This window comes from Mesoplodon densirostris, chromosome 18 (assembly GCF_025265405.1).
Source record: "Mesoplodon densirostris isolate mMesDen1 chromosome 18, mMesDen1 primary haplotype, whole genome shotgun sequence".
In the NCBI taxonomy this organism is placed as follows: domain Eukaryota; kingdom Metazoa; phylum Chordata; class Mammalia; order Artiodactyla; family Ziphiidae; genus Mesoplodon; species Mesoplodon densirostris.
Window position 1 is genome coordinate 49064940 of NC_082678.1, and position 27870 is coordinate 49092809.

At 53.3% G+C, this 27870-nt stretch overlaps 1 protein-coding gene across 3 annotated transcripts in view; it reads right to left on the reverse strand.

Moving 5' to 3' along the window:
* The window catches only part of ABR (ABR activator of RhoGEF and GTPase), a 182810-nt gene that overhangs the window by 36207 nt on the left and 118733 nt on the right, over window positions 1–27870 (reverse strand). For all 3 annotated transcript variants that reach the window (XM_060082597.1, XM_060082598.1, XM_060082594.1), the window contains 12 exons: window positions 24922–25029; window positions 22059–22119; window positions 16946–16998; window positions 16221–16361; window positions 14442–14563; window positions 12105–12270; window positions 8784–8906; window positions 8341–8416; window positions 7755–7859; window positions 6768–6842; window positions 4159–4256; window positions 3623–3754 (listed from right to left, as the gene is read on the reverse strand). In XM_060082597.1, coding sequence (XP_059938580.1) covers window positions 3623–3754; window positions 4159–4256; window positions 6768–6842; window positions 7755–7859; window positions 8341–8416; window positions 8784–8906; window positions 12105–12270; window positions 14442–14563; window positions 16221–16361; window positions 16946–16998; window positions 22059–22119; window positions 24922–25029 — 1260 coding nt within the window. The remainder of the gene's footprint in view (window positions 1–3622; window positions 3755–4158; window positions 4257–6767; window positions 6843–7754; window positions 7860–8340; window positions 8417–8783; window positions 8907–12104; window positions 12271–14441; window positions 14564–16220; window positions 16362–16945; window positions 16999–22058; window positions 22120–24921; window positions 25030–27870) is intronic.

A 27870-nucleotide genomic window follows, 5' to 3' on the forward strand; every position in this document is an offset into this window, starting at 1 on the left:
TGTGAAGCAATTATACTCCAATAAAGTTGTAAAAAAAAAAAAAAACTGTGATAACTTTCCTACCCTGCAGGGTACTGTGAAGATCCCCTGGGGTAACAGCTGTGAGCATTAGCACGGAAAGCTCTCTGATGTGACCACCCCCACCCCACCCCCACCCCACCCCCACCCCCACCATCAGCAGCCACAGCATCACCACCATCTCCAGCATCGTTATTGGCACCTTGCCTTGTTCCCTAGTGGCTTGCCATATATCGATACTCCTGTCTTTCCAATCTGACAGTAGATTCCTTGAGGCCAGGCCCCTGCACCTCAGAGCAGCCAGTCTGTAAGGGGCACACTGTAGAAGCAGAGGAAGTCCCCCTCCCCTGACTCTTTGCCACGCACACTCATTCTGCTTCCTTCCAGGTAGCCAGGCAGAAACATCCCCTGCCGGGAGCTAAGAGGACTCCAGACAAAGGCTGGAGAGGGATGCAGGGCTGGGAAATCACCCCAGCTCCTTCTCCAGGCCACTAGCCATGCGGTGCCCTTCACCCAGGCTGGGGCATTCCCCGATGAAGGCCTGGGCCATGGAGACACAGCACAGAGGAGAGAGCAGGGCCTTCCTTGCTCACCGTCAGCGGAGGCACCAGGGCCTCAGTGTCCTCATCTATAAAATAGGGTGGATATGACCATCCTTTTCCTCACAGAGCTGTTGCAAGGATCTCATGAGAACATTTGGGAACGGGCCTCCAAGAGCACAAGCGCTGGACACACATGTTGGCGATTAGCGCTGCCATCTGTCTGTCACTAAATGCTGCCCCTTCCTCACCCCCCGGTCTGTCGCTCCAGGGTCCCTGCCCCCATTGCCACATGAGGCCAACCCAGAGAGGGAGGCTCATTTTGGAGCAAATGCCTGGAGCTTAGGAGATGGGATCCCTCGCTGTTCTCTAGATGAGCTGAGGGAGGATCGGCTTAGACGTGGGAGCAGCAGGACTGGCCTTCTCCCCTTGCCTTTCTTTCAGGCCACCTGAACATCCCCAAGGACTGGGCCCTACTGTGAGGCCACCTTTAGCTCCATCCTCGGCGCCTGCTGAAGGGGAGCAGGACCGAGGGCCAGAGGCTGGTGCCAATTCCCTTCCTTGGACACGAGGTGCTCAGGGAGGTGGGAGTGAGCTGTGGGAACAGACCGATCTGTGGCTCCGTGGGGTTCAGTGCAGTCTCTCCAACCCAGCCCGGTCATCCTGGGTGGCTCCGAGGGTAGCCCCAGGGTAAGAGGACTTTACAAGGCATGGCACACCCCTGGTGGGGACAGCCCGCCCTCTGATCCACAGGAAGGAGGGCAAGACAGCTCCACATCTGAGGACAAGGCCTGGGCCTTGGGGAGTTGAGGGCTGGGAAACTTCACAGCCCTCCAGAGGACGCTGTCTCTGAACTGGAGGCTCACAGGCCCAGGTCAGCTGGCAGCAGGAAGGTTTGTGTTTCTTTTAATATCAACTCCCAGGCATTTAACATTCCTCGAAGCTTAAACACAGAAACATTTTCCTTACCAGACTGTGCTTTCTGCTTTGCCAAACATAACCTGGCTTCCTCCCCTCCCCCCACCGCCTCCATCTGCTCCTGTCTCCAAGATGTAAGATTTATGGTGTGTTTCCCCTGGGGCCCGTGCAGCTGACAGCGGTGAGAAGGAGGGAAGCAACAGGGCTGCGAGTCCAGGTGGGGACAATGCCTTCGAGCCCTGGAATCCGGGTTCTGGGGGGTTGGCGCCCACGGTGCTTACTGAGCTGGCTGCCCAGGACACCCTTTTTTTTTTTTTTTTTTTTTTTTGCTGTACGCGGGCCTCTCACTGTTGTGGCCTCTCCCGTTGCAGAGCACAGGCTCCGGACGTGCAGGCTCAGCGGCCATGGCTCGCGGGCCCAGCCGCTCCGCGGCATGTGGGATCCTCCCGGACCAGGGCACGAACCCGTGTCCCCTGCATCGGCAGGCGGACTCTCAACCACTGCGCCACCAGGGAAGCCCAGGACACCCTTTTAAACTCTTCCATTCTGCAGCCGCTAAATGACCCGGGGGTGTGGCCACCGGTTATGCTTCTTGGCTGGGCATCTCCCGAGGCTGGACAGGCCGGCCCAGGGATGTGGAGGTGGGGCTCCCAGTCCTCATCCCTGCAGGAAGTAGCTTCCCGGGACTGAATCTAGAGCTCGCTCCCTTCAGCTCCCATTTCCTAAATAATGAAGGACCAGCTCGTGGTTGCCTGGCAGCACTATCTCCCTGGCGACGGTGCTGAAGAGTGAGGTGCAGGTCCCCAGCATTAAGAAGGGATGTGCTCTTAACATGACATGGGGTGACATGAGGCAGATGGCTGGGCCCCTGCTGAATGGTGCCATCTCCCTTGTTCAAACACAGGAGCCTGAGACAGGGTCGGCGGGGGGGGGGCGCACGCAAGTCCCCCAAGGGGACACTGCCACCAAGGACACCCAGCCAAGAGTCAGGTACCAAACTCTGCAGCCTCAACAGTGCATCAGAGAACAAATGCTTCCTGCGAAAAAGCATCATTCTGCTCGCCGCACCCAGATCACACCTGGGGCAATTGTTAAGCAGCCTATATGTATATGTATAGCTGATTCACTTTGTTATAAAGCAGAAACTAACACACCATTGTGAAGCAATTATACTCCAGTAAAGACGTTTAAAAAAATAATTAATTAATTTTTAAAAAAAAAGAAAAAGAAAAAAGAAACCTAGAGTACCCAAGGCCCATGGCTTAACGCCAGGGTGTCAGTTACCATTTCCTTTGATTGCACGGTCAGAGAATCCACACCCAAAGCAGGCTACTTGTGTCAAAAGCACGAGGCCATACAAGGTGCCAGATGGAATGTGGATAGCTCCACACTGAACGGCACCCCCCCCAAGCCTACATCCCCTTGACAGGTAAGTGAATAGCAGCTATCTTCAAAACTGGCAGAACTTCCAAAGACACAGGCTGCAAACAAAGCCCTTTTCCCTCTGTACATTTGTAAGGTACCGAAAAACGTAGCTGAGGCATATATACTCTTACCCTGACTCAGGACCTGCCCCTGCTCATACCACAGGACCCACCCTAAGCCAGTGAACTCCTGGCACAGGTGAGTAAAGCCCAGCAACCGTAGCAACAGGTCAGAGACCAGCCCCCAGCAACTCAGTTGGATCCTAAGCCCTTCCAGTCCAGTGGCAAATGCTTGGGGTCTCACTCCTCCCATGGCAGACAGGGCTAAGCCAACACAGCTCTCATGGATACAGCCTCAGAATCCTTCTTAACACAGTGTTCCTGGAAAAAGCCACTAGTAGGCTAAAGATGGGATGTGAAAACAAAGGTAATGTCATCCTTGTAGTCCGTCCTGCAGGAGTGTGGATGATCCACTGGCACCAGATGTGGAAGCCCAAGGAACCAGGCACACGTAGGCTTCTGGGGCTAGAATAAGACACCATCTCCAGCAGGGGAGAAAAACCACCTCGGGGAACGCTTCTCAGAACAGCTTTGAACCCAAGTCACAAAAGGCCAATCACCCTGACCAAGAAGGTGGAGGAGAAGGACGCCTTCCCCACTGGCACCACCTCCTGACAGCTCCCCGAGCCTTGCCTTGGTGCCCTGGCTGTGCCTGCCTCTCACCTGGATCTGCCCTTTGCCCATGATCTTGTCCACGATCTCGTTGTTGTCCTTGTTGACCTTGGTCTTGTCATAGCACTTCTCGTAGCACAGGATCCTCAGGGACTGAGACCCCTCCAGCTCAATCTCGAACTCCTAGGGAAAGATGGGACAGGGTCCTGAACCTCCAAAGCTGACCTGGCTTCCCAGTGGCTTCCCACCCCACCATTGCAAGGGTGAGAGGGGGTGAGGTGGGCCTGTGAGGACCACATCGTGAGGGCTGGAGCAGCGTCCTCATTCTCTAGAGATCCAGAGACCTCCAGATCACTGAGGAAGTGGAGTTTAGGGCTTGAGCTGTAATGCCATGTCTAGATACAAACCCAAGATCAGAGCCAGATGAGCAGGGAGGGGAAGGCAGAGGGGTCAGAGGGTTAGAGCTGGCCCAACAGCAGGCTTGGCTGTCCTGGACCAGCCAACAGAACATGAGCACCAGGAGTGGGATGGGCACGGTGGGGGACAAGCCCAGGGGTCCCCATGGGGACACCAGCCCCTCCACTCACCTCGTCCCACTTGGGCTCTGTTGTATCCCGGAACACCCTGGTTTTGGCTTTGCTCACAAAGTAGCCAAAGGAATCCACCTCCAGGGTACAGTACAGGTCTGCGGGGGGACAGGCAGAGACACATCAAGTGAGGCCAGAGGCTCAGGAACCCGGGAGGGAAAGGGGGATCGGTCCCCCCAGCATCCCTATGGGCGGTCTTCAAATCCACACACTCCCTCCCGGGCTCAGGCCCTGGCAGTCTTCCCCTCCATGGGTGGTGCCAAGGTTGTTTCCCAGGGTAATGGTGTGTGTTGGAGGGTGGCTTTGGGGTACTACAGCCAATCCTCTGCAGTGTGAATCATGAAGCCAGGGGCAGAGGTCAGCGGATGGACATAAATGCCCCTCCCAGGCCCAAGGAACTGCCCAGCTGGGCCATCCTCCATCAGAAGGGCTTTCCTACAGAGGGGAGAGCGGGTATAGCCATCCCTGAGTCGTCTCTAACTGGGTGTGACAGAGACTAGATGTAACTGGGTTTCCGAGCACAACAGGCTGTGGGCGCAGGTAAACAGGCGAATAATGCAGAAGGCCTAACGCACCCTGGCTTCCATCAGAGCAGAGACGCGTCTGGGCGGCTGAGAGATGGAGGGGCGTGAAGTGCCCCTTAATTGATTCTGCTATGAGTGAACCCTTTGTCAGGGGCCAGGGGATAGTTCCTGGGATAAAAGGAAGGGCTTTGCAGTCAGACTGTCCAGGTCAAATCCCAGCCCTGCACAAACCACCTACCCGCTGTGCCTTACTGCTCTCATCTGTAAGTCAGGAATGATGATGGTGCCTGCACCCTAGGCCTAACGTAACGAGTTTACTGTGACAAGAAGCCAGGCTGAAGATTCACAAGGCTTAACTCCCCGAGTCAGAATGAATGTCTGAGTGGGTCAGGGGGCCGGTGGAAGGAGAAGGTGAGGACTGTCTGGAGGTGAGGGGAGACCCTGTAGCAGCACCTCACCCCATGTCTGAGCACCCTGACCCCGTTTGAGAGGTAAAACCCCTGCTCTGGGGGAGTGGGATGCCCCACCCCAATGGGCCTGCTCCCTGAGGCCCATCCCAGCCAAAAGGACGCAGAGACAGTAAGCATGAGACATCTGGGCACCAGGAGGTGGGAGGGCCCTGGTCCAGCTCAGTGGGCTGCAGACTTGGGTGTGTGCCACAGCCCCAAGGAGCTGACGGACCAGGAATATTCCTGGGCCACCCCCTTGCCAGGGGATTCTGTGGGTGTGGGGAGGGTCCTGGAAGCTGTTGCATGTACCACCAGCACAGCCTGGAGTGATGAGAGCAGTGGTCCTGGCCGTACTGAGAGAAGGGCTGCTCTAGAGGCAAAAACGCGGGCTTCAGTGTCAGAAGACACGGATTGGATGCCACCACCTGTGTGCCCTACTGGGCCACCTGGGAAAGTCCCTGGAGCCTGCTGGGCCTCAGCCTCTTTGTGTGCCAAGTGGGAATGGCATCAGTGACGTCAGAGGGGTGCCAGGAGAATCAGAGCAGGTAACACACCTGAAAATGCTTTGAACGTGTCAAGCACTATCCACTCGCTGGCCACGTTGGCATTTTCTCCAGCATCGAGTAAGGGACCGAGGCACACAGTAGGCGTCTGGAAATAAACTATTTTGTTCAGCATTTCTGAGCTCCTGTTCATCCAAGGATGAAGGAGATGGGGTTTCTGCTCTCTACGAACTCACAGCAGGAGGGGCAAATTTTAAGTGACAAAACTGTATGACAGGTGCTGCCCTGGGGTGATGGGAACACAGAGAGGGGAGGCAGATTTACTGCAGGAACTCAGGCTTCACAGTGAATGTTTATTAAATGACTATTTGCGAGCCAACGGCATAACCTCTCCGTGGTGCACTGCAGGGAGAGAGGCAAAGGGCAGATCTCATCCGCCAGAGGGGAAAAGAGGGAGTGAGAGGAGTCAGGAGCCCTGCGTTTCTGATCCTACGTGATGTTAAGTCCTTTTATGTCTCTGTGACTCAGTTTTCTCATCTGGCAAATGGGGAGAAACTATTAGCTGTCTAACTGACTCACAAATTCCTACAGGGAGAAAAATTAGATTAAAATGGAACTGTATTTTGTGAAATACTAAGAACTGCACTGATGTAGTAGATGGTGATTTAGAAGGAAAAAGAAGTGTGTGTGGCAGTGTGCTGGCACTACACATACAGGTCATATTTAAGCCTGCTCTTAGGTCCATATTAACAAGCACGATTGCCTTTTATGGAGAAAAAAGCTGAGGCTCAGAGAGGTTAAGAGACTTGCCCAAGGTCACACAGCTTGTAATCGGCAGATGTGGGATTGGAGCCCCGTATTTCTGATACCTGGGGGTGGGGAAGGGCTTGGGGAAGAGCAGACCATGGAGACAAAGGGCAGGGATGATCCCCTGCCAAGAGGAGCTGGTTCCTGGCCTTTGGGGGAATGCCCCACATCTCAAAGGAGCTGGCAAGGCCCCAGCCTGGGCAGACAAGAGCAGAGCAGGTGAGCAGTGGGAGGCCCTATGCAATGGGTCCACAGAGACTTTCTGTGAAAGGATAAACAATGGCCCACCCAGCCTCTTCCTGGGGCTGGTGGTCAGGGGTACTTACTGGCTGACTGTTTAAACCCCTTGGCAGAGTGGACGATGACATGGAGGAAGCCATAGAGTCCTGGAGACTCGTCGTCTGCAAGAGAGAAAAGCCCCCAGGGAAGGGGGTGATGAGAGAGACCTGCTTCTTGCCCTCCTCACCCCAGGCTGGTTGGATGCAGAAAGGGCGTGAGACAGTCTGTGCCTTGGTCCGACAGCACCACCTGGTGGCCAGATGAAGAAGCGTCCACAGTCCACTGCGTCCTGGAATGTGAGCCAATGCTCCTTTCTCCCTCCACTCCGCCTGGGTGGCCAGTCCACACCTTCCTCCTGGGCCAGGGACTTCGTCCCATTTCCCGCGGGGCACTTTCCCTCCCTCATGAATCCTGCCTATCCCCTGGCTGCCCGACTCAGCTTAGCCTTCCAAATTTGAAATTAACCAATGTTAAGTCACTCTGTGCCAAGCAAAGAGAAGGTCCAGCTCTGCCTCCTCTTTGGGACATACGGGGCAGAGGACCCCCACTGTGGAGGACAACTTGCCTTCAAACCCCTCCCCTGCTCCAGAACCTCCCACAGGCTCCTCAGCTTGAACAATATACTTCCTTGCTTGGCATTCAAGGCCTTCTAAGATCTGATCCCCGGAAACTTTCAGCCGTATTTCTCGTACACTCCTCTCATCCACCTACACTTCCCCTCCACCACCACCCTGCTCCATGAACTGGTGACGACCTCAGGAACATATTAACAACACAATCCCAGTGCACCAGGGCGCCAGATCTTCTCTCCAGCCAGAGGTGGTCAGGGAGTAGTTGGGGCTATCTGGAGACTCAGCAGAGAACAACCCCTATTCAAACTCTCTGTGTACCTGGCAACTGAGTCTTCCCAGCCCAGCAGAGCAGAGATCAGCCATTTGTAGCTGAGTGTCTGGCTAGGTCTTTGTGCAAGGCCCCAGCAATGCCCTGGGGGCTTGGACCTGCTGATTTGAGTAACCTCGGGTTCCAGATCTTACCGTCTTTATTGCTGGTGACAGGAATGTTGTGTACAGTCCTAAGTTTGAAACAGGATCCCGTGAGCACCTGGAGCTCCACTGAGCTCAGGACAAAGGCCTGGAGATCTGTAGGAGGAGACAAGAGAGAGGGGAATGTCACCACAGGTCCACTAGGACCTACTGCTCTTCCTTGGGGGCTACTGCAGGAAAAAAGCTGAGCTCTAGGGGCAGAGTGGGTCACTGGCAGGGAGGGAGAGTAGACATTCAGCTGCGGATAGTCATGGGTGCTGCCGGAGGGGTAAGAATTGGAGGGTCTAACTAGAGAGGTTCATGAATGTGTGTACAAGACAACAAGAGCAAGAGACAGAGAGCTGGACAACCCTGGGCTGTGGGTCAGTCCTACTGCTAATTCACCGTATGCCTTAAGCAAATCACCTAAATTCTTTGGGTCTCAATTGATCAGTAACGTCAATTAAGTGCCACCAGCCCTGGCACTTTACAGAGTGAGGGCTAAACGAGACTTTGGACATGAATGTGCTTGGAAATGCAAAAGGCCCATTGTTGCCATGGACACCATCAGGGTAGCGTAGTTGGGGCAGGGCTTTACCTTTCTTCTGTAGTTTCTGAATTGCTTCTCTCCACTCTGACCTCTCATAGTCTGAGGACAGTAGGAACAGGTAGCTCTGTAGAAAGGAGAAGAGAATTCAGTAGGATGACCAGAGTCACGCCAAGGACATTTCTGGATCCTGGGGCCCACAGTGAAGCTCCTTTGCACCCAGGTACCCCTAGGCTTGGAGAAGGGCAGCTGGGAGGAAGGCTTTCCTCCTAGGAAGCCTGGTGACAGGAGTGGCAGTGCCAGTGATGGCCAGCAGAGGGCACTGGCTCCCCACCAGCAGGGAGAGGGAGTCCAGGGCTGGAGCCACAGCAGCTTCCTTGGGAATTGGGGGCCTGAGTCCCTGATTCCCACGGGTCAGGGCCAGGAGCTATAGAGAGTGGGCAGCCCCGGACCGAGGAAGGGAACTGTCTCTGTTCCATCCCCACCCTTCTGACCTTTCCATTCCGATTGTGGATCCGAAATGGGATTGTGGGGGAATTGAGCAGCAGCAAGAACTCATTCTCAAACATCTTCTTTTTCAGGCGCTCGATGGCCCGGCTCTGTCCTTTGTTGGCTTTCTGCAGGGGACAGAGGGCACAGACGGTTCTCTTCACACTCAGACTCCACTTCTCACCCAGTAGCTCTAGGTACAACATTCCCCTGTGTATTCATCATTTTTTTCCCTTTTCTATATTTTATGATGATTTGATGTCTTGGGGACCTAGCCAGCCACAGAGAAAACTGCTCCTCCCAGGACATGCTAAATCCTAAGCTAGTAAATGACTCCTCTGTGAGTGCATCTCTCGTGTGCAGACCAATCAATCTTGAGTCCACACCTCCAACCATCTCCTTTAACGAACTCACACACAATGCAGTATTTCCTCTGCCCTAGATAACCCAGGGCAACTAGACACCACTACTCTAGCCCGGAGCCTGCTGCCTTATTCAAACTAGCCAGTCCTAAGTTGTTTCCTGTGGAAACCACAATCCAGGCTCTGGGCCACGCACTCCCCACGCTCCTTCTGCCTCTAGACCGAACCTCGTGCTCTCCCACGTGGCACGCCCTCTTCCCTTGGAAAGTATAAGTAATAAAATAAATATAAGTAATAAAAATCTTCCAGTGGCATCAGCATCTCTGAGGTGTCACTCAGTCATCTCCATAAATTAAATCCAGGGTACCACTGAGACACCCTGCTTAAAAACCGCAGACACCTTTCAGCATAAAGACCCCACCTCTGGCCTGGCACACAGGACCTCCCCTGGCTGGGTTCCAGCTTCCACGTCCAGCCGATGTCCCGTCACACGCCCCCTGCACCCTCCACCCCAGCATCATGCTATTATCATCCCTGTTCTCTAACAAGCTGTTCCCCCTCTCAGCCAGTGTTCCCTTCTCCTCCAGTTTTTCAAGCTTATATTTTATAAAGGATCCCTTTCCTTTTATTAACTGCTATCATGTTTCATATCTCTGTTCCAATGCCATCCTCAAGCTCCACAGTTAGCATGCATCTCTGCAGCATTTTTTTTTACCCACTAGACTGGCAAAATTGTGACAACTGCTCACAGCTGGTGCTGTGACAGTGTGGGGGAACAGTGACTGTGACACAATGCTGGGGAGAACATGATCGGATGCAAACTTTTCAGAGGTAAGTCTGGTAATGAAATGCACAAGCCCTCTGCCCCAGACATCCCACTTGTAGGGAATCTATCGGGGGGAAATAGGAGCGCAGATTAAAGAACGAGAAACAAGCTAAAGACTCAAATACGTTGTCATGTAGTCGAGCAACAGAAGAGGATGCAGCTGTTAAAAAGGATCTGATAGATTAAATTGCAAAACAGCACGTGTAGTCTAATTTCATTAAAAAATACATATATACACACACGTATAAGCATAGAAGAGTCTAGAAGAATACACCTCAAACTGGTGATAATGGGGGGGTGATGATCAGTTCTACTCTATACACTTTGATATTGTGAGCATTTCTTGTTATAATAAGCTAATATTACATTGGTGATTAGAAAAAAATTGTGTTTAAAAAATATTATTAAAGAATAAATTGCTGCTTCTTTTGTGACTCAGAGAGAACAACACTGTGCCTCTCCAGTGACTCTTATCATGTTGTGTCACATGCTGTGGTCACACACAGGAATGTCTTCATTCTCCACTGGATAAGGAGGTCTGTGAGGCATCTGGCACACCCCTGCAGCCAGCAGCCAGTAGAGGTGTGTAAGCATGGATTCAACTAAGCAGAAGGTCATGTCCGCACACCTGGGGAAGGACAGAGGGCACAAAGTCTGCTGCTCCCAGGACCGGGTGAGAAACATGCATGCAGGATGCCCCCTGAAGTGGGGATGCTGGACAGAGCCTGATGGGGAAACAGGCTCCAACGAGGCAGGGTGAGCCTGGCTGTTCAGGAGGAGGACACCTGTGCTTGTCAGGGGGCTCCCTCTGGGTAGGTGCACCCGCAGTCTGACCCTCAGCCCTAGGACATTCCCCTGAACCAACATCCCTGGGGTTATTACTATGGCCTTCCTCTCCCCTGTTCAAAGAGAGATATCTAGGTTTAAAGAATCCTTAGAGGCCATTTGGTCATGTATTTCTCAACAATTGTTCCCAAAGCACCTATTTATTACGTGCTAAGTACTAGGGCATAGGACTGAAGAAAACAGCCCCCTCACTAGAGCTGAAATTCTAGTGGGGAAAAGAGAAAGCAGAGCATGCAATTTTAATTCAGTACCAAAAAGCCAAGCAAAGAGGTAAACGTCTGGAACCAGGAAGCTGGGCACCCAACCCAGACTGTAGCAGGGAGACATCAGGGAAGGGTCATCAGGTGAGGTTAGGCCTAAGGCCGAGCCTGGATGGGTGAAGAGGAGAGACCAGGCCAACCAACCAAGCCCCTCCACGCTCTTCCTTCCATTCATGCGTAAGGCTCTGCCTGTAAGGTGCTTTCCTCTAGCCACATTCAAATACATGAATTTAAGGCTATCCATTGTCCTCTAAAGAGCACTTTGGTTACATCCCATGGGTTTTGATAAGGAGTGCTCTCATTTTCATGCAGGTCTAAACAGTTTGCAGTTTCCATTTTGATTTCCTCTTTATCTTGAAAGTTTTAACTTCCCAGGCATATATTTAACTATATTCTAGTTGTTAATTTCTAATTTTACTGCACTGTAGTTTGTGAACATGACCAGTACACTATCATTTTTTTGTTTCAATTTGAGATTTCCTATGCAGCCTAATACATGATAAATGTCTGTGAATGTTCCATGTGTGTTTGACAGAATCTCCGTTCTCTGTCAGGACACAAGCTTCTGTGCATTTTTAGATCAAGTGATATTCAAGGCCCCCTCTGTTATTTATTTGCTGACTTGATCTGTGCATTTCTGAGGGGCCTCCCAGGTCCTTTCTCTTGCATACACCTTGCTTTCCCTTAAGAAGGACTTTTTCTTCTCTTGCTTTCCTATTCTGCAGTGTTTGGCATACACTGTTCCCCAGGAAACGTCCCACAATTCACCCCACTGAATTCTGAGCACTGACTCCTTGGTCCACCCTCCATATGCTCTGTGCTAATCTGCTATGGTTAGAGTCTTTCCCTGGGCACATAAATGTATCTTGAAGACTATAAAGAAAGGCCTCCCACTCTTATATCCTGCCTCCCTTGTCAGACTCCCAAACCTTACCACTTCCCCTCCCTCCACCTCCCTGGCACACCCAGTTCAAAGGGCCCCAATAAAAATGGCCAACTTCCCTGCCCCAGCTGATGCCAGGCTCTGCTTACCTCCTTCTGGATTTCACTCTTAAGGGCAGAGATCTTCATTTTCATGTCCTCCAGCTCATGGTCTGGGAAGGGGTGCACCTGGGGACTGGCCTCAGACTCCTCAGGGGATGGAAACACTAGGTCAGCCAGGGGGATGTACCATTTGCAGTCATATTGCTGGTGCTTCCTGCAAACAAGTCAGAGGGAGATGTGAGCCAGAGAGGAATTTGGATCTTCAGGCCTGAATTGCTGGAACCAAACACCACCTGAAAGGGATTTACTAAGAACTCATCACAGGCAAGAATGATCCCCCTCCTTGAGGAGCCTAATCAGGAAACACTCGTGGAATAATGAGAGTTGGGTTCTAGGGTCAGGCAGCAGTAAGGGCTCTGGACCTTGGGCCTGTCATTCTTCGGGCCCAGAACAACTGATGTTCTTAAATAGCCCAAACCTCCAGGGTATGAGCAAGAGTGGTCTCATGCTTTCCTGTTCCCCATCCCACACTCTTCCTTCCCTTCTAGCCTATCTATACTTAGCTTATATTCATTATCTTCTAGGCTAGAGATAGAATACAGATGCTATTTTGAATGCCAACTTTTATCAATAGAGGTCACATGGGATACTGAGTTGAGGATTATAAAGCCACAGCCAAGGGACTTCCCTGGTGGTGCAGTGGTTAAGAATCCGCCTGCCAATGCAGGGGACACGGGTTCGAGCCCTGGTCCGGGAAGATCCCACATGCCGTGGAGCAACTAAGCCTGTGAGCCACAACTACCGAGCCTGCTCTCTAGAGCCCGCGAGCCACAACTACTGAAGCCCATGTGCCTAGAGCCCATGTTCCGCAACAAGAGAAGCCACCGCAATGAGAAGCCACCACAATGAGAAGCCCACGCACCACAACAAAGAGTAGCCCCCACTTGCCGCAACTAGTGAGAGCCCGCACACAGCAATGAAGACCCAACACAGCCAAAAATAAATAAATAAATTTATTTTTTTTTAAAAAAGGAGTAAGGGCTTCCCTGGTGGTGCAGTGGTTGAGAGTCCGCCTGCCGATGCAGGGGACACGGGTTCGTGCCCCGGTCTGGGAAGATCCCACATGCCGCGGAGCAGCTGGGCCCCTGAGCCATGGCCGCTGAGCCTGTGCGTCCGGAGCCTGTGCTCCGCAACGGGAGAGGCCACAACAGTGAGAGGCCCGCGTAACGCAAAAAAAAAAAAGGAGTAAAAAAGAAGTAATCTCTGAGGATGTACCTTAAAAAAAAAAAAAGCCACATCCAAGTCTAACGAGAAATGGCGCCATGGTCCACTAGTAATGTCTGCCTTGGGCAAAGGACTTAAGGCAGAGGTACGTATACTTATGACTGTCACCTCCGCTTTAGAATCATCTCAAATGTCATCTAGTTCCAGGGAGTCATCCCCTCTCTTGAAACTCATAATAACCTCTCCTTCTCTCACTTCCCCCAGGACTTGGTTTGCACCTCCCTGCAACACTGAGCGTATGGCTTGTCTTCCCTGGCGCACCGTAGATGATAAGGAAATACAGGTGGAAGAATATGGGAGTGAATACTGAATAAGCTTTTCTGCTCATGACACAGAGACACCCATATCACTGGGTATAGTGATGGAGCTGGAAAGAAGCTTTCAAGTCAGATTAAGGTTCAAATCCCATCTCCTCCACTTCAGTTGTGCGACCTTGGGCAACTTATTTAACTTTATTCTAAGCCTTTTCTCTCATCTGTGAGATGGGGATAATAATACCTACTTTGCGGAGTCACTGGGGAGATTAGAAATAATATATTCAAAGCACTTGTCGTGGCACCTGGCATGGCATAACCACTCAATAAATGATACCAGCAGATTTAATGAATATTCACTGAATTGCAGTTAGCAAAAATTTAGAGATGTCTAATAAAAGGAGAATGCTTAAGTAAATTATGGCATATCCACTTGTAACATCACGCAAGAAAGTAAAATGATGATTATGAAGATTAGGCAGCAACAGGGAAAATGCTTATGACGTGAAATGGAAAAAGCAGAGCCCCAGATTGGGTATTCACTCTGATTACAAGTATACGAAAAAACATAAGAACATTTTTAAAAACTGGAAGGAAATACAGCAGCAGGAGACTGATGCTTATGTTCAGGTGGGTGACGGTTTTTTGTTTTTTTTTTCCGTAATCTGGTTGCATTATCTTTACAATTAAAACCATGATTTATTTTTAGAAAAAGGCTATGAAGTAAAATAAAATTAATTAATATGTTTTTAGAAAGGGGAAAAAGTGCAGACTGCCCCAGGTTGCTGAGGGGCTCCACAGCGGGCAGGGTCTAGCTGCACTCCCGCCCCCCATCCTGCACACTCACCCCGCTGATGTCTTCTTTAGCTTGGCACACAGTAGGACGTCTGTGAAGAGGAAGACATGCCGCAGCTTCCGGGAGCCCTCTGACACTTCCACCAGGAAGCCGTCCTTCACCAGCTGCCGCGTCTGAGGGAGATGGTACACCCACCCCCGCCTGGGAGTCAGCCCAGGGCCCAGCCTGCACCCATGCAGCTGTGGGGGTGAGGGTGGGGCTCCAGGGAGGGACTGTAGTGTCTGGTGGTTAAGAGCACTGGCTTTGGGGTCAGGGACATGGGCTTAAATCCAGACTCTGCCACTTCCTGGCTGTGATCTTGAGGGCAATTTCCCGGATTTCTCTAAGCCTCAGTCTTAGCAACTGTAAAATGGGGATAATGATACTTGCCCCACAAGGTAGGAGTCATGGTGCATGTAGAAGAGTTAGCACAGTGCCTGGCATGTAAGATGTGATCAACAAGCGGTAGCTTTCCACCTCCCTGCAGCTCTCAACAGCTCACACCTGGATGGACCCACCCCAGGTCATGAACACTCCCTCCCACCCCCACCATAAAACCCCGCTAACCCTGCCTAATAAGATGTTGATCTAGTTTCAGCTAAACCTCGACCGCAGAACCACTCAGGCCCATTTACACTGTCTCTGACCCTGGACTTCCCTCTGTGGGGCCATCACAGTGTCCTGGGGAACCTGCAGCCATCTCTAACCTGGGCTCTGGCTGATCCAGAGCATTTTGCTCTACACAAACTTCCAGAGCCTCCTCCCTGCCACCCTCAGAGTCAGCAGGCTGCTGTGGGGCTGTCACTATCTGTCCCAGCCTTCCCCGTATTATGTGCCGCGTGACCTATATACGTTGCAATATGTAGGTGAGCACGTAGAAAGTATACAATTAAAATGATCTGAAACTGGTGATGTTCCAGGGCCTCTGGAGCTCTTTCAGACATCCGCAGAGTCCAACAAACTGGTGACATTCCAGGGTTTGCAAACCAGGGCTGGGAGCTGCACCAGGATCAGCTCTCTGTACCCTATTAGTCACCCTCCAGAATGTGTCCCTCATTACTTCCCTCCCCAGGAGACACTGGAGGCTCGTAAATGTCACAAAAGGACCATAAACCCAGCCAGCCTTCACTCCTAAACGCCACTTAATTACCTCTCTTGGACAGGAAACCCTGTATGTGGGCCAGGCTGCTGACCCATGCAGGTAACTGTCCCTTTGACTCTTCACATTGCTTCCCCTCACTGAGGTGCCCCCACCCTTCCACCAAAAAGGGCCCCCAGGGAACTGGAGCTGCTAGCCACACCTAGGCGCCCACCTGGGACAGCCCAGCCACCTGGCAGCCTCAGTCATCTCTCTCTGACTCCACAAGCTCCCTCAGCCTGAGCCATTATCTTCCAGGGGACTCTGAGGACATCATACTGCCCAGAGGGGGGTGTCTGCATTCAAGAATGAGATAGCCAGAGCCCTGGTCTGGGGGTCAGCGCATGAGGCTTGCAGACAGGTAACCCCAGCTAAAGAATCCAGTTCCGACACTTATAGCCGAGAGACCTCATGCAGGAGACCTGGAGAGACTCTCCGGGGCCCTGTTTCCTCTTCTGCTCCTGTGGACTAGTATGAAGATTAATGAGACGCTGGACTTTAAGCTGTCAGTCCAGGACCTGAAGGCCTCTCCTTGGCTGGGAATGAGAGATCAGGGTTGGAGAGCCATAGAGCATCGGGCAGTGGTGCCCGAGCGGGCAGGAGAGCAGGGACGGGCAATCTGGGTGCCAGGCTATGCTGGGTCCTGAGCTCACCTCCCCCTTGGGGGTTGTGACTGCAGTCCGGCGGGGGTCAATGTCCTCATTGATGCTGGACAGGAAGTTCTGGGAGATGCGGAGGGCATCCTGTAGCAGCGGGTAGTCTGGGTGGTCCACAGGTGTGTGTTTCAGCAGGTCCTGGGAAGGATGGGGTGGTGAGTTGCGGGGAGCGGTCTGGGGCTTAGTGAGAAGACAGTGGGGAGAACTCTATCCTCACTAAAAGAATTCTGAGGGAGATACTAGGGACCCACACTCTAACCTGGTCATGCTGCAAAATCTGAAATAAAAATTAGGGTCAGAGCAGCAGGGGTGAGGGCAGTGGTGCCCCTTTATTCCTGCTGCAGTCATTACTCTTCCCCCGGGCAGCACAGGCCAGGTGGAGTCTCGTGTCACCAAGCAGCTGGGAGAGACACCCCACTACTCGCCCCACAGCTGCTCCAAGGACACTGGAGACCATCAGTCAAGGGATCGGGAGGCAGGAAGTGCCTGCCTCCTAGGGAGAATTTGGCCCAAAATCAAGCTTAGTAGCCAAGCTATTTTTAGGCCCTGGACCCATCAGCATGGTCACCACAGGCCAGGCAGGTGCAGTCAGGGCCCAGTGACCCTCTGCCCAACTCCCCAGATGGGCTGTTCTCGGCGACTCCAGTGCCCGCCCACCCTGAGTTCAGTCTCCCATCCAACTCTTAAGCCCTCTCAGGCCACTCAGGGGGGTACACACTCACGTGTAGGACAAGGGTGCTCCTGGTTACTCGGTCAATGGGCTTGTAGAGCAGAGCTGTTGGGGCAGGGAGAAAGGAGACAGGTCAGATGAAATACAGGGAGCAGCTTGAGACGTTAGGGGGCAGCCTCATGCCCCCACCCGCCTCCCTCCCTTGCATGGACCCGCTTACAGGATGCCAAAGTGGGCTCCATGGTAACCCACACCTCCATTTTCACCCCAGGCAGGCCAGACAACACCAAAAGGGGGACACACAGCTCTGGTGGCCCAGGCCCCCTCCCACCTGCCTCCTCATCTCATCTCCCACCAGACGTGATCTCTTCGAGGGCTGTGCGTCCCCCAGGCCCGTCCTGGCCTGACCAGGCTCAAAGCAGACACAGATACTCCTCTGTATCCTCCACGATGAATCACACAGCCTTACCCCCCAGAGCTCCGGGACTCTGGAGGTCACACCCGGGACCCCAGAATGCAGGAAGGAGACACTGTTCTTCCAGGGAGGGCGGTGTCCCCGTGCCCCATCCTTCTCATATCCCTCTGGTCCAAGGCCTGGCACCGCCAGCTGGGAACAGCATGCTTCGTTCTGACCCACACGGTTGACCTCACCTCCATGAGGAAGACCCCTCTCCATGCCCTCAACCCCCTCCTGGCTGAGGGCCAAGCAGGCATGCCCAACCTCCACAGGAAGGCTCTGCTCTCAAGCTAGTGGCAGCTGGGGGGCAAAGATTTCCTAAAGGAATTCAGGTGGGGCTTCGAGTATGAGAGCCCCTGAAGAGGCTGGGAAAATGCAAGCTCATCAGGGCCCCCACTGGCCACACCCCTTGGTGACCAGGACACCAAATGAGGATTGCTGGGATTCAGCAGGGACAGGTGGCGGCGGCAGCGGGCCCACTGACACTTCCAAACAAAGCTCCTGCAAGCAGCTGTGCCCTGCCCCTCCCAGCCTGGGTGGTTCAGCTCCGGTCCTGCACCTGGACACCTCTGTCCATGGGGTCATGACCTTTGTCCTCCTGCCGTGGGAGCAGTAAGAGGCAGGATGCTGGTCTGGGGAGGAGGACCCTAGAGTGGGTGTCCCATGGGACCAGGCTGTGACAGGTCCCAGAGCTGACATTCATGTCCCAGCCAGCCCCCAAACCAGAGAGTTCCCCAAAGCCCTAGATATAAATACCCTGCGCATTGCTAAATGGACACTTTGGGGAATAATCTGCTGGCTACGGAGAAGATGCAGTCTCAGTGGTGTGCCCCGAGCCTCATCTGTTGGCTTTGCCTGGCTGCCCATTAGAATCACTAGGGAACTCTTAAAAGATTCAGATGCCTGTTTCCCACTCTCCCGTCAACTAAACAGCAGGCTCTGATGGGCAGATCCCAGGCATCACCATTTTAAAAAATCTCCTGTGCTGATTCTGATATGTCATGATGGTTGAAAACCACTGCTTTATGCAAACACATCTCCCATGATTTATTTGCAGGCCTTTCTTAATTTAGCAATTTCTAAAGCCCCTCCCCATGGGCTATGGGAGCTAGAATGGACAGGACCAGGCTTGGGGTATCTTGGGACAGTGAGGGTGCAGCCCAGTTACCAGCCCAGGAGGGGGCCAGTTCTGAGGCTGTCTAGGGTACCCACCTGTGGCTCAGCCCATCTGCAGGGGGGAAAAAAATCACTCCCTGAGAAGCCCAGAGACCCAGAGAAAGTGCAAGCTCAGCAGACACCTGCCAGGGTGGGCCCTCGAGTTCCCGCCCAGGGAAAGCTGATACTACAGTGTCAGCTCCCTCTGCCCCTGTCAGGTCCCAGGAGGAAGAGGTTTCTGACTAAGCTCAGAGGTCTGCACAAATGGTGGATTGGGTTTCAGACGGGTTATTAATATGCCTATAGTCACCTCAAGAGTCCACTTGATTGTGGCCATGGAATGAGTCCTAATGCATCAGCCCCAGGTGGTGGAGGGGCAGGTGGGAGGAAGGGTGGGGAGAGAGGCAAGTGCAGGGAGAGGGCCCTGGGGCCACAGTCAGATATGGAAGGAACCAGTGCGGCCCTGATGCTCGTGCTCTCCACGGCACCTGCACACCTGCTATCCCTGAGAATGCAGGGTGAAGAGCCCACCTTTCCCCCCTCACCTGCTCCATGGCTCCAGCAGGCTGGCCTGCTTCCTGCCTCTGCTTCACCCACTCTCACCCCTCCTCACCACGGGTTTCCTGTTTCTGGGACAGACACCATTCACCAAGTTGCAATGCCTGTCTCTCCCCCTCCTCCAGAAAGTCTTCCCCAACCAGGATTTTTACAAGCAACACTCACAGCGCCTAAACCATGACATGTGCGAGCTGGCCTCTCTCTAGTTTGCTGAGTACTTACTCTGTGTCCAATGGCACTGTTTTACAATGCGTTATTTCCTTTAATTAAAAAGGGAAGCAATTGGGCTTCCCTGGTGGCGCAGTGGTTGGGGGTCTGCCTGCCAATGCAGGGGACACAGGTTCGTGCCCTGGTCCGGGGGGATCCCACATGCCACGGAGCGGCTGGGCCCGTGAGCCATGGCCGCTGAGCCTGCGCGTCCGGAGCCTGTGCTCCGCAATGGGAGAGGCCACAACAGTGAGAGGCCCGCGTACCACATTAAAAAAAAAAAAAAAAAAAAGGGAAGCAATTATCACTAGCCCCATTTTACAGATGCAGAAACTTCTCGAAAGCACAGAGAAATTATGTAACTTGCTCACAATCACAAAGCTGTAAGGGACAGCTGGGGTTTGAATCTACCCATGGTCTACCCGTGCTCCTGTCTTTGAGACGCCTCCTTCCGTAGGGGAGGCAGCCCCTGCAAAAGCTCAGTGGCCCTCGGGAGGATTCTGGGAAAGATTCACCGGGAAGGAGTGGTTGAGCGGGCCTCTCTTGTTGCCAAGGTGAGCCCCCTTCTTAGGGGCCTGGGTCACATGCGACTTTCCTTGCACCTCCACTGCGTGTGGCCTGGAGCCCTGCAGACTGGGCGCTCGGCACACGACCGCTAAGGCAGACAACTGCAGAGTGAGCCCCAAGTTGCACAGCCTCCCTGATACCCCACAACCAGCGCCCCTTGGTGGGGCTGAGAAGATTCAAACAGCGTGGTTATTAGCAAGGGCTCCTTCACTCCTGACCCCTCACTTTAAAGCTGACTTTACTGCAGGGACCAAAGAAACCCTGAACTCCAGGTCCCAGGTCTGTTTCACTAAAACTAAGCTTCTTTTGGGGGAAGAAAGAGGAAGCAAAGGGCCAACCGTTTCCTCTTCAGGGAGACTGACTGGAGGCTTGACCAACTCCTAGGCCAGACCAAAAAGGGCATTTTCCCCTCAGATCTAGGACCAGGCCAGTTTCAAGCCTGTCAGAATCTGAGCCGAGGGGCGGGGACCCAGGTCAGCTTCTGCCTGTGACTACAGCTGTCCTGCTGGGACAGCTGGAGAGGGGCTACCTCAGGGGCTATCTCCATCACGAGCAGTCTTCAATGCAGGACAGCCCGAGAAGGTGAGGGGACAGCTGATCGTGCACAGCGGCCTCCGGGAAGAGCCCGAGAAACCTCAGCATCGCTCCTCCAGCACGCTGCCACCCCCCTCTGTTCAGCCTTCGACAAGGAGCTCCGGGTTACCACGGAGATAGGAGAGCCAAGTGACTGAGAGGGGTGCGGAGACAAAACGCCTGGTGGGAGAGAAGGAGGTCCTGAAACCAGCTGCCTGCCACAGGAGCCCAGAGCAGCTGGCCTGGGGCAACATTTGACCCTTATGCCCCTGCCAGAGGCAGCCTGGCTCATCCCTAAGGCACCTCTGGCCTCGGAAGGCGGGGCCCACTAGCTTCCGGACGCTTCCTTGCCTAGATCTGTGCCAGCCTCCTCTGAGCAAGAGCCTGGCTGACTGCACACACCTGTCCCAGGACCCCCTCCCTGAGGGAGCTGCAAAGATGATGCTCTGTCCGTCCCCCCTATTGTATGGTGGGTGTGTGACCTTCACAAAGCAGCAGCCGGCCACGCCCCCCTCTCCCACCAGCATTCACGGCCAAGACCTCAGCTCAAGGGTCTCCAGTGGCTAGAAACGAACCCCCTGGGAGCAACCCAATTCCTTCCTGCTCCCCTGCCATTCAGAGAGGAGACAGCGAAGGCAGCGTGTGCATTCCAGGCACACAATACCCTGGTCTCTCACGAAACAAAGAGACTCCCAACTTCTCCCTCCAGGCGGGGCTGGCGCCCTCCCGCTCCAAGGCGCTGCCATCCAGACCATCTGTCACTCTCTGATTGGCCCCTGCTGACCCCTCTCCAGCCCCAGGGTGGCCACCCCTGCAGGCCCAGCCTTGTCACTTTCTCTCTGTAACAGCCTCTCCAGGCAGTTGCCCCCAGCCCCTCAAGCTGAGCCACTAACTCCCCACAGATCCTCCGGGGTACCTGGATCCTTCTAGCCTGGTCCTCCCATTTCCAAGCCACCCTGCCCCGAGCGGCCCCCAGACTTCAACTCCCGGCTGGAAGCTGGCCGGCACGGGGTTAAAACATAGGTCCAGCCACTTGTCCCCCCTCCCTGCCTTGCTGCCCCCCAAGCCTTGATGGCCACATTTCAGCCCACTCCAGCCAGCCCCCAGAGGTGGGAGGACACACCACCTCTCGGGAGAGGGGGCCTGGGTTACCATAGGTGCAGTTACAGCAGAAGCGAATGATGAGGAGAATTTCCATGGCAGCCTCCGTCCCCGCGGCAGGAGCGGGCGGCCATCGCTCCCGGCTCCCCAGCTCGCATCAGCGGCCCGGCCACTCAACCACCTTCCCGGCTGCTGCTGCACAGCCTCCAGAATCAAGCAGCCGCTTCTGAGTGCTCCTCTAGCAAGGGGGAGGGGAGGGGAGGGCTGCGTGCGTGGAGAGGGGAGGAGGAGGGGGGGAGTGAGCCGCCTGCTGGCATCCTAGGGAGAAGCACGTTTGTAGCTGGCCAGCTGCCTGGGGACAGAGGCTGGATTCCTCACATGCACACGCTCACACACACACAAGCACGCACGTACACTCACACACACACACACGCACGCACGCTCACACACACACACGCACGCGCACGCACACACACAAGCAGGGCACCGTAGTCCACAAAGCCAGACAAAGGAAGGTGACTGTTATCCAAGCCATTCCCCAAAGTACCTTCCATAGTGACTGATGTGTGGCTGTCCTTGGAGTCCTTGGGACCTTTCACTTTCAGTTCCTGCCAAACAGAGGAGAGGAATCACTATCTGGCCTGTCCCCCGAGCCTCCCCATCCCCCATCGTGAGCATGGCAGGAAGCAGGGCTCTGAAACCCAGGGGTGCAAGTAGGAGGAGAGAGACAAAGACTAACACGTGCAGGCCTCCCTCTGCCTCTCTGCTTTCTGAGCCCCTGGGCCACACCCATCATCTCCTGGAGCCTCGGGGGTCCAGCAGCTGATACAGGCAGGAAGGAGGGCTTCCAGGGACCAGAGAAGACTGCGATCATGGTGCTCCTTAGACTGGTCCCCTGAAGCCCCTCCCCAGCAGCTCAGAGGGCCTTCCAGAGGAGGCCCACACCCTCCTCCACCCCACAGCAGCGGGCCACTACTTGGAGGTCTGTACACGTCAGCCCAGGGCCAACAGGCTTTTAGTGGACAAGCACCAGCACACCAGCTGGTCCTTGGGCATGAGCAGCCCTTGAGATAAGGAGCGAAGGGTCCCACACATCTGCACAGGGGGAAGCAGGGAGCTGTATCTTACCCATATTGAAAGGGACTCACCCAGCCACCGGCCCCACCCGCACTCCCCACCCACCACGTCTGGGATGGGCCTCAGAGAGGAAACTTCAAGGAAGGAAGAGGCAACACCCCTCCTGGATCCCGTGCAAGGTGACAGGGAGTGAGTGCCGGAAACAGACCCCAGGGATGGCTTATCTGATCCTAACCTCTTTCATCTGCCTTTAGAGTCAGAGGTTCCAGCTCTAGCCCTTGCCACTGGACCAGTGTGGCCTGTAATTGGAGCTGTAATGCAATCCCCACTTGGAAGACTGAGTGCATGGTTGGCGGTTGGGGGGGGGGGTTGGTTTCCCAGTGGACGTGTCAGCAGGAAGGCGGGGACGAGGTGAGGCCAAGGTCAGGTACCAGGTGATGTTGCCTGCTCTGCCTGGGAGGAAATGCCCAGGCAGTGGGAGCTCCACACTTCCTACTCCTGTCTCAAGCTGTTTCTAGACAGAGAAAACCCCCAGGGACTGAGCCTGGGGTGTGGGGCTGGGGAAAAGGGAGGTTACTCAGCTTCTCAAGGCTGTGTCTGGATTCCCAGATTTAGGGAATTTTTCTCCGTGTCCCCTTCCAGTGCAGCCTAGAGGTATGAAATCGCTGTGCTGCAGAGGAGGAGGGCCTCATTGCAGTAATTAAGTGGCAGCAACAGTGGGAAGTGATGGCGTCTGCGCATGAGTCAGGGTGAGAAGCCACTGGCAGCAGGCCACGGGCCCCGCTCTGCCCTGGGGGCCAGCTGGCTATGAGAGGGGCTTGGGGAAGAGCGCAGGGGTTTCTGCCAACCATAGAGAACAGGCAGTCAGCCCAGGCTAAGAGGAGAACCCCCCAACCACTCTCTGGACCACACATGACCCGGGCACCTGGGCAGCCTTGGCAGGGTCACTCTGAACACAGATGGGAAACCCAGTTTGTTCCCAGGGAGCGCGGGGAGCCGTGAGAGGAACACCCTTTCTCCAGCCTCATTGCTCCACTTAGAGGGACCTTCCCACCCCTCACTCCACTCCGTCCTCCCAGGCAGAGGGTGACTCACCTGACCCCTGGGTTTGGGAGAAGAAACAGAGCTCAGCCCTCCTCTCTCTGCCCCCAATAGACGTGTTTGAACGTGGAGGGGAAGCGTTAGCAAATCCAGTGTGGTTACAGATCCATGTCCACATTTTTCCAATCCGGCTTTGACTAGTAATCAAGCTGACATTTTCATCTCCATCTGCCCTACTCTTGTCCTGCCTCCCAGCTGATTCCAAACTTGGGTATAACCCTTATAACCCCAGTAATTTCTCGAAAAGTATCCTGCACCTCACCAACTTTTCCAGCATCAGAGCTGAGAGAGAAAGCAAAGGATTCAGAGGGGCCTATAAGGCAGGACTTCCAAAACTGCAGAAGGAGCTCCCTTTCCTTGGAACCAGAGGTTCTCCTGCCCCAAGATTGGAGCTGGGTGTTGTGATTGTAAAGCCAGTGGCCTGGTTGGGAGGGGGGGTGGGGGGTATCCCTGAGATCTTTTTGGCTTAAGGGGTGAGCTGGGCTGTGCTCCTGAGGAATCCTAGAGCCCTTCCCTGCCACTTCCTGGATAGAAGTGTCGGCGGCAGACAATGCCACATCTTTGCCCTGCGGAGGAGGGTGGTGGGAAGGCTGGGCTGCAGCCGCAGGGACAGGCATATTCCCAGCCAGGTCTAGGGCTTCTTATCCACGTGGCCTTTGTCCACTCTCTGTGGGACTGCAAGGATCTTAGAAGATCACCTAGTCCAGACTCCCTCAAATCTTCCTGATTATAACCACCTGGGGAAGTTTGTTAAAAATACAGACTCCTGGGCCCCACCCCAAACCTTCTGAATTGAAACTCCAGGGAAGGTGCCTGAAGATCTGCATTTTAAACAGTGCCCCTGGTGGTTCTTGTCAAGCAAGCTTGGGAGGAGCTGGATCAATCCAGACACCTCATTCTACAGCAGACGAAATAAGCCCAAGAGCAGGGAAGTGACTTGCTTAAGGTCACCACAGTGTGGGAGAATGCTGCCTTTTTAATTTCCTTTTTTGCTTCCCCTGTTCTAATGCAGAATAACCTAAAACAGAATAACAAAATCATACATAACGCGATATTCTTATGTTAAGAGGGAAAATGTCAAGTGCAAGAAAGCAAATCAGGCTAAGCGCTACTCATCAGGGGAACCATTTTCCTCACTGGCAAGCAGGGGAGGAGAGGCCCTAAGGCTAGAAGGCTCTGAGCAGCCCCCCAAACCCCGAGTCGTAAGGGTGGCTGTGCAGGGAGCCGCCCACCTCGGAGATCTTCTGGAATTGGTTGTTGGACTGGCTGCACTTCTCAGCTGTCTCCAGAGCGACTTTATAGTTATCCACAAACGCTTTGTACACGCCAAGCTGGCTGGCCTGCAGGGAGAAGAGAGAGAAGGGCAGGAGAGGGATGGGGAGAGAGGATTAATGAATGGATGAAAGCATAACCAGAGCACCTGGAGCTCCCTTAGCACTCAGAACCTCTAACTCAGTCCAAGTGGCTAGCTGGGAGCAGAAGGAAAAGGCAGGATGAACATACTACAGTATCCCTTTGAACTTGGTAGTTTCCATGGAAACTGGCTCAGCCAATAAGGTTAACAAGGGGGTACTGGGGGTTGGGGGGAGCAGGGCACGGCCTTTGTTGGCATGCCAAAATTCAGTTCATTGCAGCATTTGGCTTTATTTAGCATCATCAAAGTCTCGCACGGTTTGAAGCCCCTTAATGCCTCACGCATCTTTCACATCTTGGAATTAGCTGAAGCAGGGGGAGACAGGGAGAGGGGTGGGCACATGTGGCCTGCTCAGTGCCCCACTCCCCACGCTCAGGGTGGGGAACTGTATTTAAAGGCGCAGTCCCCACTTCCCTCGGCCTCCCTCGAGGTCCCTGTCCCCACCTCCTCAGCCTTCAGGGAGCCAGAGGTCCTTCCTCTCTACACATTTGCATGTCACTTTGAACCTAACACAAAGCTTTCCACAGCTTCGGACCACACAGAGCCTCGTCGCCTCCTTGGGGAGGCAGAACAGATGCCATCAGCCCTTTCTGCAAAAGGGGAAACCAAGGCTCGTTAATTCAATTCCGCAAATATTTATGGAACGCCTTCTCTGTGCTCTGCATATACATTCCCTCTTACCAGAGCAAAGGGTGAAAATTCTAATTAAATCACAATGAGATACTACTTCATACCCATCAACCTGGTCAAAATGTAAAAGTCTAATGATATGAAGGGTTGGAAAGAATGTAGGAAAATAGGAACTTTTCCAGACTGCTTGTGGGGGTATAAATTAGTATAATTATTTGGAGAGTAAGTTGTCAATAACTAATAAAGTTGAAAATATGCACAGCTTAGCTTACTACTTAGCAAATCCTCTTCTACAAACAGACCCCAGGGCTACGCTGTCCCGTACAGGAGCTACTTGCTACACATGGTTATTGAGTGCCTAAAATGTGACTAGTCCAAACTGAGATGTGCTGAGTGTAAAATACACAATGGGTTTTAAAGGCTTAGTATGAGAAAGAGAATGTAAATTATCTCATTCATTTCTTAATCTTGTTTACATGTTGAAATGATAATATTTTGACTCTATTGGGCTAAATAAAATATATTCTGAACATTAATTTCACCTGTTTATTTTTACTCAATGTGACTACTAGAAAAATTTAAGTTATATACGTGGCTCGCACTATATTTCTACTGGAAAGCACTGCTCTAGAGAAACTTGCATAGGTGTGTGCACAAGGAAATGTGAACAAGGGTATTCACCTGCTTCACTCTTTCTTTTGTAAAAAGACTGGAAACAAATGCTCACAAGAGGAACCCATACACACAGTGCAGTTAAAATGGATGAACCAGAACTTTGTGTAGCAACACTGACAAGTTTCAAAATGAATGCTGATTGAACTGCAAAATATTTGATACATATAGACATACTTATATACACGTTAAAAGTACATGCAATGCCATAAAAAGATATATATGCATAGCAAAAACACGAACTGCAGCCTAGAAGGCTACACACCAAATTCATGTCAGTAGCTGCCTCTAGGTTGAGAGGAAGGGCAAGAGGAAAGGGAGAGATAGAGAGAGAGAGAGATTGAAAAGTCTTTCCATATATCTTCAGAGCTTAACATCTGTTCATTCTGGGAGGTGACTGCACCACTGTTTGCTACATTATTCTCTAGATTTTCTGGTTAAAATTTTTTTCAATGAAGTAGCAAGGACGTTCAGCTGCTGCAAGGCTTCTACCCACCAAGGTACGAGGGGGGAAGTGGGCTGCCCCTGAGCCCTGCCCCGATCGACTCTGCTTTCTGCAGAATCCCTGTGCTCCTCAAGGATCCAAAGAGGTGGGTGGGGGACCTGGAGCCACCCAGGGCAGAGACAGAACTCGAGGAAGCTGGCAGGTGGGGCGCAGGAAAGCCAGAGGGGAAAGTGAGAACTGGGATGCTTGTGAAGAAGCCAGGGCCAGAGCCGTGCAGGTCTCAGCCCCAGATGGGCCAGACTTTTCAGAAAGGAAAATCCCAGATGGGGAGGGGCGGGAAGGGATGGAGTTCGTTTCCTCTTCCAGAGGGAGTCCTGGCCCACTGGTGTCCTGAGCTACAGGGGATGTGCTAGCCAGTCACTTCCTAAACCAAAGTATCATTGTTATTCTTCTAAGTATGCACATTCTTTGTCCCCCTTACCACAGAAGGATAAAGGCTGGGTGCTCAGGGTGGAACGCTACCCTCCTATCCCACTACAGAAGGGAGTAGCCGGAGGTGAGCCAGAAGCAGGAGCCACCTGGGCAGAAGGCCTGTGTGCAGGGGTCACCGGCCATCCCAGGCACTGCCATCTCCATGGAGCACCCTAGTCTGCAGGGTCCAAGGCCTGGCCTGCCAGGGCCATTAACTGGGAAGTGGAGGTTGCTTGGAAACAGCAGCTTGGCACTGGGGTGATCCCATAAAACAAATAACAGAGATGCTAATTCCCTTCTCTCAGTAATGGATAATCAAATACCCGGAGACCAGCTGAAAATAAACTGTCTCCAGATGCCTGGCCTGCCCGGCCTCCTCCCAAGCCTGTAGCCCCAGGGGGCTTCAGACACCAGTTCATGATGCAGGGGGAGGAGAAGAGGTGGGTAGCAAATTCATAGCCAGGCCAGTGAAGCTCAGACCAGAATGGGGAAACCTGGTGACAGCGGGGTCCAAGTGACAAAGATAAACTGGGACAGCCTTTCCACTAT